This window comes from Phoca vitulina, unplaced genomic scaffold (assembly GCF_004348235.1).
Source record: "Phoca vitulina isolate PV1807 unplaced genomic scaffold, GSC_HSeal_1.0 scaffold78, whole genome shotgun sequence".
Lineage (NCBI taxonomy): Eukaryota > Metazoa > Chordata > Mammalia > Carnivora > Phocidae > Phoca > Phoca vitulina.
This window is the reverse complement of record NW_022589781.1, coordinates 1,555,881-1,570,021: the sequence shown is the minus strand read 5'-3', so window position 1 is coordinate 1,570,021 and position 14,141 is coordinate 1,555,881. Positions and strand designations below refer to the sequence as shown.

At 59.7% G+C, this 14,141-nt stretch overlaps 1 protein-coding gene across 8 annotated transcripts in view; it reads left to right on the top strand.

Moving 5' to 3' along the window:
- CNIH3 (cornichon family AMPA receptor auxiliary protein 3) overlaps window positions 1–14,141 on the top strand; it is a 127,746-nt gene that overhangs the window by 99,096 nt on the left and 14,509 nt on the right. For all 8 annotated transcript variants that reach the window (XR_004298071.1, XR_004298072.1, XR_004298073.1 and 5 more), the window contains one exon: window positions 12,263–12,375. Coding sequence is in view for 2 of the 8 variants with exons in the window: in XM_032393954.1 (XP_032249845.1) it covers window positions 12,263–12,375 (113 nt within the window). In the remaining 6 variants the exon portion in view is untranslated. The remainder of the gene's footprint in view (window positions 1–12,262; window positions 12,376–14,141) is intronic.

The window sequence follows — 14,141 nt, the reverse complement described above, 5'->3', positions numbered from 1 at the left end:
TATTCTGTGTAAAATGTAGGCGGTCATCGGCCTCCGGGGCGTCACTTTGAAATCTGTTTGCTTCCAGGGTCAAAATACTGCTCACGGATTGAATTATTTCCCGTTTTGAGAAAATGCTCATCCTTATGAGGATGCCCAGTGTGTACCTTATTATCCCGTTGTTTCGCTTCTGGCTCTCTGATGATCAACTGGTGCTTTAAAAATAGAACGTTTTGGAATCTGGTCACTGGGGTTGCTCTAGCAACCACCTTGAAAACTCCGGAACGCTTTGTCCTATTTCCAAACTCGGTAGACTTTTCCAGCTGCTGCACCGTGTTTGGGCTGTGCCCCGACCGACAGGCTGGCGCTGACTACTCTAACCGAGTCACTGAATCTCCTCAAGCTCCTCGAAGAGACGCCACCTTCTAGCACCGTTGTCATCAGGGTGCGTGGCATGCTCACCGGCAGGACACACACCTTCCTTCCTCTGCAGTGGAGGGTTCGGAACCGAATCACCGCACGGTGTCTTCCAGAATGTGTCTCTGGTTTTACCGAAAAGCCAAACACAGAACCGAGCCGTCACGGCTGGGGGTGCATGTGCTTCCAATGATCACAGCCCCGCCCGCGGCCAGTTCTGACGGCACTGCCGACGTCCCAGCTCTGGCCTTGCCCCGCTTGTGTGCGCTGCCCCCTGCACGGGCTGTGTGCAGGTCTGCGGCTCCCCTGGGGGCCCGCAACGCTGCTGGGATCCGGGGCCAGGGCTGCAGCCCCATGGAGGCACCGAGGGGCCATATGGGGTCGGGGCCAAGTTCCTGGTGCTTCTCTGAGCTTCAGCTCCTACTCGGCAGAAATCACCGTCATCCCACATAGATGCGTGTAGTCGGGCTTTCTGGAAGGAAAGGAGCCAGGCGGGAGCTGTTTGCCCCACGAGCAAATGTGCCCAGGCTCGCATCTCCCCTGTCAACTGGCCCGTAGCACCTCGCGTTCATGTCCTGTCACTTCTGAGCAGCCTCTACGAGGCCTGGGCTCCTTGAGGTCACAGCCGCGTCCAGAAACCCACTGGGGGGGGGGGGCACGGGATGGCCCCGGTAGCCCTGCCATTCAGTGGCGCTCTTCCGGAGTTTTCCATCGAAACAGCTTCACAAGAGCGTGTACTTCTGACCCCCACTCCTGAGAGTCACCGAGAGCTGCCTCGTTGTTACAAACTCCTCATGTGGCCCCGGGGACGACGCGGAAGGTTCTGGGAGCTGGAGGAGGCGTTTCCTGCTATCTGCAGGGAGCACCCTTGCTTCACGGGAGCGGGGCAGCTGCATGGTGGAGGGAGGGGGGCTGCACCCCTGGGCCACTTGGGCCCCCACACTGGAGGAGGGTGGGAGCCGCAGGGCCTTGGAGCCCTGGTGTGGCGGGTGGGCCCCCGGATCCACGGCACAAGTGGATGGAGAGGGGCGCTGGCCGCGGGGCAGTGATGCGCCAGCCTCAGGGGCATCCCACGGCTCTCGGGGGCTAGTGGCCGCCGGTCTGACCCCTGAGAGCACGCACTGTTCCCAACCTGTGCCCGGACTGTTTGCATTCCGGAAAGTCACCTGGAAGCCGCTGCCTGGTGCTTGGTGCCCCTGGCCATGCACGGATCCGTGTCACCAGCGAGGTGAAGGGCAGGACAGGTCGGTCGCCGCATCATCTGTGACACTCAGGTGCCTTCACAAAAGCAAACCCGAGGACGAAGGCCCTGGGCCCCTGTGCGTTCCCAGGCTTGCCCTTCGCAGACTGCGTGGCTAAGGGCGGGGACGCGGCGGGGACTTTGGTGCCCCAGGCCAGCCTGCGTTTCCTCCCCGCCGAAAACAGCGTCCCTTCTCCTCCAACGTGAACTTGACGGTCCCGATGCCTGCCTCTGCTGCCTTGGGCCCCATGCCGCCCTTCCTTAGCCTCCCGGGTTCTTCCTCTCTCCTCATCCCTCCGCACACTGGACGCTGTTCCCCGCCTCCTCCGCTCAGCACCCTCTGCCAGGCAGTCCGAATTTCCTTTGCCTCGTTTCCTCAGCCTCCAGGTCCCTGTGGTGAGGACCGACCCTGGCGCCCAGCTGTCCCACAGACACTTGAGACGCTGGCCTGTGGCCCCCAGAACACCTCCCCTTCCAGGGCTCCCCTGTGCATGCGCCCACGCCCGCCGTGCAGGGCTTGGGAGTGACGGCTCTGTCCTCTCCCTCCTGCTGGCTCTCGGTGACCAGCTGGGACCCCTACGCATCCTTCAAGCCCATCGCATGGCTCCATTCCTTCCGCCCATCCTGTCCTGACCGCCACCATCTCTTGCCCGGACCCTCCGGAGAAAGAGTGAGGCCAGAAGATGACCCTTCTCCCCCAGGGCAGCCCTCCCAGACCCCAGGCCCCCGGCCACTGTTTTGTGGCTCCCGGGATCACGTTCTTCCCTTTCCCAGCACGTGTTCCACACCAGGAGGGAAGCTTCCCTCAGACTGATGATGCTCTTTCCCTTCTGTAACCCCTCCCCCCAGCACACGGACCCTGAATATGGCGCGTGTTGAGTGAACGAGTAGTAGTCACGGAAGTTTCTGCTCATCTCTCCTGGTCTCATGGCTGGGCCTCACCCGCCGCCCTGGACGCTCCGAGCTCGAGTTGCTGAGCTGTGACTAAGTCTGCAGTCATTCTGCTTTACTCACCCCCCTGGGGACCCACCGCAGGTGCCGTAAAGGACCGGCCGGGGCTGGGGCTCCCGTCTGGGGGTGTGGGGGGCAGGCCGCTGACCCCGAGGCTTGCTGAGTGACCATGGAGTCAGCGCCATGTGTCAGTCTCGGGAGATGGCTGTGCAGGTTTCGCACTGAGCAATCAGCTTGGGGTGCTGATCGCTGCGTTTGCGCGCACACTGACCGTTCACTCAGCACCGAGTGGCACCGTGTGTGAGCCGCGGGTCTGGGCACCGGGGAGGGAGTTGTGAGCATCCTACATGTGCGACAGGTAGTAAACAGGTAAACAGATGTGTGATTGACAATGTTCAGACAGTGATGGTAAGTGCTGTGAAGCACTTAGAGCGAGTCGAACAGAACAACAGTGGGCCCAGAGGGCAGGCTGCTTTGAGGGGACCGTGCGTGCATTCCCGGATGAGGAGGTCAGGGCGACGGCGCATGCTAAGGCCCTGAGGTAGCGACAGGCAGGCTGGGTGTGAGGATCATCAAGGGGCTGAGTCTGGCTTGAGTGAGCAGGCAACAGAGCGATGTGGGGCGGGGGGTCAGGAGGGCAGGGAGGCCGGGTCACAGGGCCGTGGAGGTCATTGAAGGGAGAGGTCCTGTTCTAGAAGCAGCAGGGAAGCTTGGCAGGGTGGAGCAGAGAGGTGACACGAGCTAACTTCTGTTTCAGAAACATCTCTGTGGCTCCCGCTGAAAGTGGGCTGGGAGCCGGGCTGAGGGTGTCGGCCAGTCGGGGGGGGGGCGCCGCTCCCGTGACAGGTGGCGGACGCTGGCATTGGCCACGGTGTGTCCTGTTTCTGCGGCTGGGCTGCACGCCTGCTTCGATTTCCCCACTGCCCATTTTTCAGGCTTGCTTACCACTAAGTGTGGTGCACCTTCTGTTGTTCGCCAGGGCCCCTCACACCCACCCGGGGATGCCGGAGCCTGGTGCTCGCCGATGGGCCCCTCCAGCGCCTGTCCCCGTGTTTGAGCCTCGCGGGGAGGCCCTCAGCGCACGCTTGTTGACTGAGTGAGTGGTGAGTTTGCCAACGCTTACCAGGTGCTGTGCTGGTAGAGCTGTATGGAGAGACCCACGGAGACACACACAGACACGCCAAGGGCGCAGACAGGTGCACGACTCAGGAGGGGTGAGGACATCACTCCTGAGAAGCAGAGAGTTTAGGACTCCAGAGCGGCTAACGGTGACACGGACAATGATGGCATTTCTGGGGACAGAAATGCACGGAGGGAGAGGATCTAAAAAATTTGCAAGCACTAGAAATGGACTGAGAGGAAAGGGAAGACACGTTGGTTTGATTTTCAAGAGACTTTAATTGCTGCTTTTTACGAAGTAGATGGAGTACTTGAGCTGACACGAACAGCAGAGGCGCGGGAGCGTGGGGTCAAGTGCCTCTTCTCGTCGGTGCCATTCTTATCCCCATTTTATAGATGGAGAAACTGAGCCCATCAACCTTAAACAGCAGGCTCAAGGTTCTGGCACTGGACGGGCAGGCCTAGAGCCTGGCTCTTGTTCCCGAATCGAATACTGTTTTCGCCGAGACAGCCAACTCGAGCCCTTCCTGGAAGCCAGTTACAATATTCTTTTGCCTTTTCTCCAAAATGTAAACTTGCTAAATCAAATTCCCAGTGAAGTGTGGCACAATCCAGCTACTCTCCGCCTTTGCCAGACTTTGGAAAACACACTTGTGTATACAGTTGACTCTTGACCGGCGTGGGGGGTGGGTGGGAGGGGCGCCAACCCTTCGTGAGATCTGTCAGATTATATACTGTATTCTTGCAGTAAAGTGAGCTAGAGAAAATGCCATTAAGAAGAGAAAATACCTCTACCGTCCTGTGCTGTAAGAAATCCACGTCTCAGTGGACCTGGGTCGTTCGACCCGTGTTGATCAGGGCTCACGTGTGCTTGAACTCCCACCGCCCTGTGCCCGGCACTCTGGAGGGTGGTGCTCACCGGTCCCATCTTGCCTGAGGGCTCTGGGTCCAGAGGCCGGTGGGCACTCAGCAAATAGGACTGACAGCTCTTCTTCCCTAGGCACCCATACTTGTTCTCTGGTTCAGTTCACCCTCCTTTGCTTGTTTTGAGCAAAAAGTCTCCAAGCAGCTGGAGGTAATAGGTAATTAACACACTTCAGAGCTGTTAAGTAGGATAATCATCTGTCTTTATCCTGGAGAAGGCTCTCCTTTGGGAGCTGATGGTGTTGCTCAGGCCCCAGGCTGCTACCAGGTTCGCTCTATTAAGAAACTGTCTGTGGTGCCTGTTCACGAGAGATTTGGGGACAGAAGCCTCCCATGGATGGGACCGGGAGTCCGGAGGAGAGCTGGAGCTCCTTGCCATCACGCGGGCCTGGGAGGGCAGCATGGGTGGGCACGGCTGGCCTCCGAGCCTAGATTCTGCGGAGCTTTAGGACGGTGACTCCGACCTGGAGACTGATCACCCACCGTACGCCTGATTTTCCACTCCGGGCTGAGGGCAACATAGGGCAGAAGCCCCCTAGCTGTCCTGTGGCCTTCCCCGGTCAGGAGAGATCACCACGGACATTCCCTGCTGTCTTGCGGCTGTAAGAAGCCGGTACGAAGGATTTCCGGGCTCCATGTCATCTCCACGGGAGATTTGTAGGTTATATCATTCCAGGACGTGACTGTCTCAAGCCACAGTGAAGGCGGACACCAGTGCCCCGTGGGGATGCCCTTTGCCCGGACACTCCACCTTCCCCAGAGCAGCGTCCTCCGGACCTCAGCTGGGTTCCCTCCAAGGAGCGCATTCAGAACACGTGTGTCTTGTCTCCCCTCCTCCTGCATTGAGCTGCTTGCACGCTGTGCTTCGGCTCGTGTCCGGTGGTGCTCCAGACTCCATGCGCTGTGCACACTCGCACCGCGGTCTCCGCTCACCGGACTGCTCGGCGTTCACACCTGGCGAGTGCTCACAATACAGATCTGCTGAGTGCGTAAGTGGGCTCTCCAGCACCAGCAGGCAGGCTTGTGAAACCCTTGCCCTTCTGCCCTTCTCCTTCTAGAACATTCCCTCCCGTTGTCATCTCTCCTCTCCACAGTCTGAGTTTTTGCCTAATCACTCCCTGTATCCTGACCCCAGTTCCTACTCCCACCATCCCTGGCTTAAAGAAAAGGAGTGAAGGAGTGGGTGGCCAAGTGTGACTTCAGATCTCTCTGGATTCCTGTACGGCGGGCTGGTTGTAAGAGAATTCTGTCCCTTTGAAAATGTGGCATTATTTGAGAGAGGGTGTTTATTCTCCCCTCCCCCTCACCGGGCTCTTGGGTACTTGGTAACAGCGTGAGGAAGTGGTAGAGAGGCGTTTGAAATTCAAGTGTGCCTGGAAGCTGCATGAAAACGGTGACAAAAGGCAGGTTGGGAGGTGTGGGCGGGGCAGGGCCAGAGCTTGGTCCTAAAAGGAACCAGGCACCTCCCAAATCTGGAAAGCCCACTGGGACACAAGGAAGGTCAGAGACAGGGGGAAGGAACTGGGTTTGGGGGGTGGGTAGCCTGCTGGGAAAAGGCAGAGTCGTGGTACGGGAGGCTGGGGGTTTGGGTGCTGAAGGATGCTGGGGTAGCTGTTCCCCGTCCCCGGAAGATACCAGGGCCAACCCGGGGGTTGTTTCCAGAGTGTTCTCCTGCATGGCAGAGGCTGGGGCAGCCGGGAGCCGGACACATTGCTCTTATCTGTGAAGGCTGCCTGCCCAGGACTGGAGTCCGTGAGCGTAGGACGGTCACAGTCCCGCTGGGGGTTGGGGGCGAGGACCGAGACCCCCGGTTTTCAGAAAGGAATCCTCTGCCTTGGGTCCTCTTCAAGCCCTGGGTCTATGAATCTTAGCTCAAATGTTTAACAAAATCACCTGGGCTGGCCCGCAGAGTATCTGGGTAGACTGGTGTAGAACCCAGAAATCTGCATTTTAACCTGCGCGCCCCAGGCATTCTGTTGCAGGGGGCTGGCGGACCCTATTTTGGGAGTCAGTGCTGAGGGGCCCTTTCGCAAACTTGAATGTGCACGTAGATCCGCTGGGGATCTGCAGGTTCTGGTTCTGGTTCCACACGTCTGGGGGTCTGGAGTGGGGTCCCAGTTCTGCATTTCTCACAATCTCCCAGGCGATGCTGGTGATGCTGGTCCTGGGAGCATCGTGTGTTCCTGGCGGGTTCCTGGGATCTGGTTGGGAACCCCGCCCCCCGCCCAGACCTATGAAATCTGAACCTCTGGGGGTGGGCCCCAGCCACGTGTGTTTTAGCAACACCCCTAGCTGATTCAGAAGTACGTGAGGTTTGAGCTGCTTAAGGAAGTGGGCTGGGGGAGGGAAGGGGAGCCGTTAGTAAAGCCCATTCTGTCCCCTCTGTTCCCAGCTTCCCTCTCCTCCAGAAACAGAGCCGAGACCCCTATGATTTCGGATGGAAGGAACCTTCTTCCTCGAGGGGTTGGGCACGCACACTTCCCTCCTGGATCGGGGGGGGGTCCCCATTTGGCTGGTGTCCCCAGCAGGTGGTACGGCTGGCGGTCAGGGCCCACAGGCAGTGGCAGCGGGGCCAGAGGTGCCCAAGCCGACGGCCACCAGTCAGGCTGGGAGCCGGTCCCAGGGGCAGTCAGGGCAGGAAGGACCAGTGGCTCTGGGGGCCGGGGCAGGGTTGGGGGGAGCCCGAGGTGGCCGCGTGAGCGTCCGGAGCATGTACGACAGGTGGCACAGCTTGGTCAGTGCCCAGCGGCTCCCATCCGGGGCCTCCGGGCTGAGCTGTGAGCTGGGCCGTCCACACACTGGGGAGCCAGGAGCAGTGGGCAGGGGGGTGTGGGATCACTCCCCACTTTCTCTCCCTGAGCCTCTGTTGCAGAGAAGTGAGTCCGTGTGGGTGGGCAAGAAGGCCGCAGAGACTCCCGTTTGGATGAAATGTGCTCAGGGAGGGAGGGGGAAGGACGGGGGGGAGGGCCCCATGGGGCTGGAATATGGGGGGCTGGAAACCACGCTTCTTGGCTCCTGGGCCACCTCCATGCCCTCGCTGACCACCAGCCTCCCCAGGGAAGGCAAATCCTTCTGTCCTCACGTGCTGGGACCCAGGCAGGCAAGTCCTTCTCTTGATGTCTGCTTCCCATTCTCCTGGGGTTCCTGGTGTTCAGAACAGGCCCACAGGGAAATGATCGGGGACTGGCTTCCCTGTAGGCAGGGCCCAGTCCCCGCGATCAGCCACGCAGGCCTGACCCTGACCCTGACAAGGGACAGCCACACTCGGCCCAGGCGCCCAGGACTGCTGCTGGCTGTGCGGGGCTCAGAGCCAGGCCCGGGGTTCCTGGGGACAGGCCTCAGCACGCATGAGACTGGTTTATGGCGGCTTTTCAAGTTACGGTTCTAGACGAGGTGACTCTGGGCCGAGTGCTTATGTACCAGAGTCATCCGCTCACCCCGTAGAGTATTTGATGAACATCAGTGCACATTCCAGGAGGTCGAAAGCTTCAACTGGCTGGCACCACGAAGTGGGCAACGCTCAGCTCAGCCCAACCACAAGCCCAGCCGTCGGGGTCTCTGCTAATGATGCCGTCTAAGGCCTGCAGGGGGCCGCGCCGCCCGCCCCATCTGCAGCTGGCCTGGCTCTTGCCCGGCTGCCCTCCAGGAGCCCTCTGCCCAGAGCGACTACAGAGAAAGTGGCCTCTGGAGCGGAGGGACTCAGAAGAGGGTTTCCTGCCAGCGCTTGGGATGCTCTTCTCCTCGTCTTCCAATTCAGCGAAATCCCAGCTTCCCAGGTAAGCGACCTTTCTTTCCCTCCTTCCCACCGCCCCTTCCCCGAGGTGAACCAGGGGTGCGATTATTCACCTGGGGACCTGCGAGCAGGTGTCTCCACCTGGACGCTTACGAGAAAATTGCCTCCTCCCTACTCATCCCAGGAGGGCTCCTGGTTTGGGGAATCAGACAAAAGGACATTATCCTTTCTTTTCACACCTATTGTCCCTGGGGCAGATAGACACAGGATGTCCTTGTCCAGTGTCCTTGAAAACAGGCAGGGCCTGGGTTTTCCCGGTTGGAGAGGCAGGTTTGGTTTCTCTCCCCACTTGGGGAAGCCGGGAGCTTGGTTTTCGCAGGGGTGGGGTTGCGGTTCAGAGGAGACTGGGTGGAGAATCAGGAAACCAAAATCGGTTCTGGGTAAGAGCAACAAGGGACCTACCCGAGACTGGGATTAGGGGTGTGTGATTATTAGTGGTAGTGATGGTCCCGTTCATCAGACAGCGCACCTCCCCCTTCAACACTGCTCCACCTCTGAGAGCAGCCTCCTCCGCGGGAGAAGCTGTGTCCCCCAGCAGCCTCGCTGGTAGGTCATCAATGCTGGTGTTTACGGATGAGGGAGGGAAGACCCAGCGTGCTCAGCACCACAGAGAGGTCATTATGTGGCCGCCAGAACTTACAGAACACTTGGAGATAGCGGGCTAATAGTTTTAGCCCAACACGGTCATAGCTGAAAAGCTTATTGTCTGAGTCCGCGGAGACTGGGTCTCACAGCTGCCCCTCCCTGCAAGCTGCACTCAGCCCTGGGACCTTCCCCGTGGCTTTCCATGTGGCTCTCAGGATGTCTGGTCCCAGGCACGCTTCTACCAGTGGCTCGGCGAGCCCGTCCGCCGGGGATGTGTGGTGGGGGGCGGGAGCAGGTGTGCAGCCGTGGGGCGGGCACGATCCTCACCGTCTTCCCCTCCGCCCGTCTCGGGGGTCCCATCGTGTGATCGTCCCACATCCCCCGCTGTGCGGGCTGGGAGAGCGTTCCGGCGTCCCGAGGTGAAGACAAAGGGCGGCATCACTGTATCCGGCTCCCCGAATCCACAGGCTACCAGTCCGCCGATCTTTGTGGGCCAGCGCCAGGAATGAATGGGTACACCAGCGAACAGGAAGACCTGTAAATGCAGTTAAACCACTTTGAACACACGTAAAATGGCTGGGAGATCAAGTTTGTGGATTCGGGAGCCGAGCCCAGGGGCGTGTGCAGGGAGACATGACTGCGTGCAAGGACAGAAACCTGCCAGAAAGTTCTTGCCCTGGCCGTGGGAAGGGGTGCAGGGGTCCAGATCAGTGGGGGCGGTACTGGGGCAAAGGGAAAAACCACCACAAGTGGGTGTGGAGGAGAAATGGCAAGATTTGGAAGCAGACTGGAGTTGGAGCAGGTGGGTTTGCAGGGGCTGGAGGAACAGGGGTTTTCAGCACGTGGTGGTCGGGGAGTATCCAGGTGGAAATGTCCGCCAGGACGAGGAGGTGAGGCCCAGGGCCTGGGCAGGGAGTCAGGACAGGTGGAGTGACCGAAGAAGTTGGGGCATGGCGAAATCGGTGAGGTCTTCCTGGGCAAGTGTGCGAGCTGGGCTCAGCGCTAGGTCCTGGCAGCCGGGCGTCAACTCACCTCTGCCCCGGCTTGGCTCGCGTCAGGCCGACCTCCGTGCTGCCACGTGGTGAGTTAGTGGCCCTTGCAGGCATCTTGTGCTGGACCCCCCCCCCCCCATTAGCTCCTGCCGACTCTCTGCTGTGCCCCCGGCTCCAGTCCCTGAATGCGGGCCTCTGGCTTCCCTGTGTGGCGAGGTCTCCTCGTCCTCCCCAGCGTCCCTCCATCCCCCTGTCAAGCTCCATGGGATCTGCATGGGCCGCGTATGCAGCGCGTCGAGCTCCGCGAGTGGGGCACAGTGACACTCACAGTGAGACCGGCAACTTGCACAGACCACACCTGTGTGAGCCAGCTCCTCTGTGCGTTGTGGGGGGAAGAATGAGATCGGCACTATCTGGCAGCTTTTCCTGGGAAAACCCAACATTCTCCAGTGTGGAAGGTGGCTTGGGGTTGAGGGTTTGTCCGGGGGTCAGGGGTCAGGGTGATCTGTATGTAACAGGTGAGCTCAGAGAAGAGGGTGCGTCCAGTCCAGCTGCTGCATGGGGAGGACTGAGATGGCCCCACAGTCCCCCAGCCCCGCCACGCTGGCCGTGCTCGTGAGATGGGCCGACACTGGGGGGAGAGGGGCAAACCCAGCTCTGCTGGCCCCCAGGCTGGCTGTGCCGATGGTGCCCCGGGGCCACGGAGCGGCCCTGTGAGCCGGGTTCCAGGGCTCCTCGATCCACGTGGGTCGACGAGTTCGTTCTCGAGCAGACGCGAGTCAGGAAGGTGCCGCTTGCTTACAGAATGCATCTCTTACACGCGTGCCTCACATGCGTGTATTTTTTTTTTTTTAAGATTTTATTTATTTGCGAGAGAGAGAATGAGAGACAGAGAGCATGAGAGGAAGGAGGGTCAGAGGGAGAAGCAGACTCCCTGCTGAGCAGGGAGCCTGATGTGGGACTCGATCCCGGGACTCCAGGATCATGACCTGAGCCGAAGGCAGTCGCTTAACCAACTGAGCCACCCAGGCGCCCTGCATGCGTGTATTTTTAATGCACGTCTCCCTGTGCATGGTCATCTGGGGCAGCCAACCCCCGAGACCAAAGGGAGGGATGAGGGAGCCCAGAGTCGTGGGCGGTACCCAGATGGGACGGTGTGAGGCCGTCTGTTCCCGCCCACAGAAGGCCTGGTGGGTGAGCGCAGGCTGGGGCCCTCACACCAGCCGGCTGTGCCGCGGACCCATGTCCCTGGTCAGCTCAGCGTATCTCGTGCTTGCTCAGCCTCTACTAAGTGCAAAGAGCTTTGCACGCTGGCTGAGAAGAGACAGCGCGGGCGGTGGGGGGTGTGTTGGGGGAGGGAGGAGGGCAATGACTCAGCGGGGGAGGTCAGGGAGCACACTGTGGGGCTGGGGCCGCAAGGGCCGCGGGGTTCGGGGTGGGTGGTCTGGGCTCGGCTTCCCTTAGGAGGCGGCATTAGAGACGGGCCCCCACGGCTGGCTGGATTTTTCTAGGAGTGTGGAGCATACGTGCTGCGTGCTGCGTACGTGGGCCTATGTGAGGGGGAGGAGGGTGACTTCCCTCTCCAACTTGGGGTGTCTTCACTGGTCTGGGCACCAGTTTCTCCTTTACAGCTGCTGTGATCTCCGTTACAACTTTAACTCTGTTAAACACCCTGGGGAGTTCATGACTTGAAGCTCTTTTTACCATTAACCCCCGCGTGGCTGCTCTGGGGGCTGGGGGGCTCGGTCTTCCTGCTGGTCCCCCAGCTTTGGCCCGTTCCTGGTCCAGGCTGGCCTCTCCTCCTTCGTCACTGCCGGTCATTCCCCCCCCCCCCCCACCGCCAGGCCACCCACATCAGGCGAGGTGCTATTTCTCGATGCTTCCCCGGCCTGCCTCCATTTGAAACAGATACACCCGTTTGCTGTAGGTTTGTGAGTTTGTGTAGGAGGGTACGGAGGGACTGGGAAGCCAGGAGCAGGGCAGTTACAGAACCGTGGAGACCCTCTGGGGGTGTCTCCTCCCACCTTCCGTGACCACGCAGGGGTGACCCCCAGAAGCAAGGACCCCGTTCCGGTAAGTAGGTGCTGAGAGCCTGTGTCTGTTAGACTTGGGTATGAAGCATGGCTCCGGGACCCCGATGAGGAGAACGGAGCAGAGCTGGACCACAGTGTTGGGGCGGCCTCGGGGTCACCAGCACGGCCTGTGGGATGATGGAGTGACTCCCTCCCGCTGACGCAGGCCTGTGTCTCTGCTCCCCTGCAGCTGGTGCTTCCGGAATACTCCATCCACAGCCTCTTCTGCATCATGTTCCTGTGCGCTCAGGAGTGGCTCACCCTGGGGCTGAACGTCCCTCTACTTTTCTATCACTTCTGGAGGTGAGTCTGCCTGGGACTGCTCTGGGCTCCCTCCTTTCTGCGTGGGCGGCCGGCCCTCAGGGACACTGTCCCCCAAACAGACTGCTGCCCGTGCCTCCCTCCCTTCCCTGCCCTTCGGAGACCTGTTCTCCGCGGCCTTCTTCCCAAGCCACTTCCAGATGGCGGCCCTTCTTACCGGCTCCCTCCCTCCGGGATCGGTGTTAAGAGCCCCTGCAGCAGGATTCACAATTGTCCCCAAATGGAAACATTCCAGATTGGTGCCAACAGAGCAATGGATAAACAAAATACGGCATGTCCTTGCAAGGGTGTGTGATTTGGTAGTAAAAGGCCATGACATACTGACACGCGCTGAGACATGGATGAGCCTCGAAAACACGGCAAGGGAAAGAAGCCGGTCACAAGAGTCTATTTATGTGAAAGGTCCAGAATGGACAACTCTGAGGAGAAGGGAAGTAGGTGGGTGGTTGCCACGGGCCGGGAGGGAGGGGATGGGGACAGGGGATGGGGGATGGCTGATGGGGACGGGGGATGGGGACGGGGGACGGGGATGGGGGATGGTGGACGGGGACGGGGGACGGCTAACAGGGACAGGGGACAGGGATGGGGGACAGCTGACAGGGACGGCGGACGGGGACAGGGGATGGCTAACAGGGACAGGGGACAGGGATGGGGGACGGCTGACAGGGACGGCGGATGGGGACGGGGGATGGCAGACAGGGACGGGGGGTGGGAGACAGCTGACGGGGATGGGGGATGGCAGATGGCTGCCGGGGATGGCGGACAGGGACGGGGGATGGCGGACGGCTAACGGGGATGGCGGACGGGGACGGGGGACGGCTGACGGGGACGGGTCTTCTTCAGATGTGACCGTGTTCTGAACTAGATAGAGCTGACAGTCGACAACTCTGTGAACATGCTAACAATCCCTGCATTGTAAACTTTAAGAAGGTGAATTTTCTGGTATGTGAATTATATCTTTTTTTTTGGAAAAAAGATTTATTTATTTATCCTAGAGAGGGAGAGAGGGGGGCAGAGGGAGAACTCCAAGCAGGCTCTGCCCCCAGCATGGAGCCTGACCCAGGGCTCTATCTCACGACCCTGAGATCACGACCTGAGCCAAAACCAAGTCAGACACTCAACAGACTGAGCCACCCAGGCACCCCCCTTGAACTGTATCTTAATAAAAAAACACCTGCGAGATGGGCTGGATTTTCTGGGACAGTTCTGATTTTAAATATTCTATTCTCTGTCAAGACTATGCACCAGGTCACGTGATTTGGGCTTTTAGTAAAATACAGTCACTGTCTGGACCTAGGACGTAGGAAGGGGGAACCAAAGTAAAGAAGGCAGCTGTGCAGGTGAATCGACCACCCCAACCCCTTGCTCCCCGAGCTTCCGTCCCGCAAACATCTCCTCACTGTTATTTTACTGTGAAACGTAGCCTGCATTTGTCACGGCGGGAGCACGCACTCCTTCATCTAGCAAACATGGGAGACACGCCCCATGCCAGGCATTGCAGGGGATCCCAACGTGGATGTGAGATAGAATCTTTGCCTTCAAGGAGCGTGCACCCCGGTGGCAGAGGGAAGTAGGTTCTTAGCGGATGTGAGGAATACACGCAGGCGTGCAGAGAACAAACATGTAAGTTAGACCGGCAGAGGGGCACTGCGAACTCTGCAGGTGAGGGGGTGAAGTCTGCAGGCTGGGGGGCGTGGCAAAGTCTGCAGGTTAGGGGGCGAAGTCTGCAGGTTAGGGGGCGAAGTCTG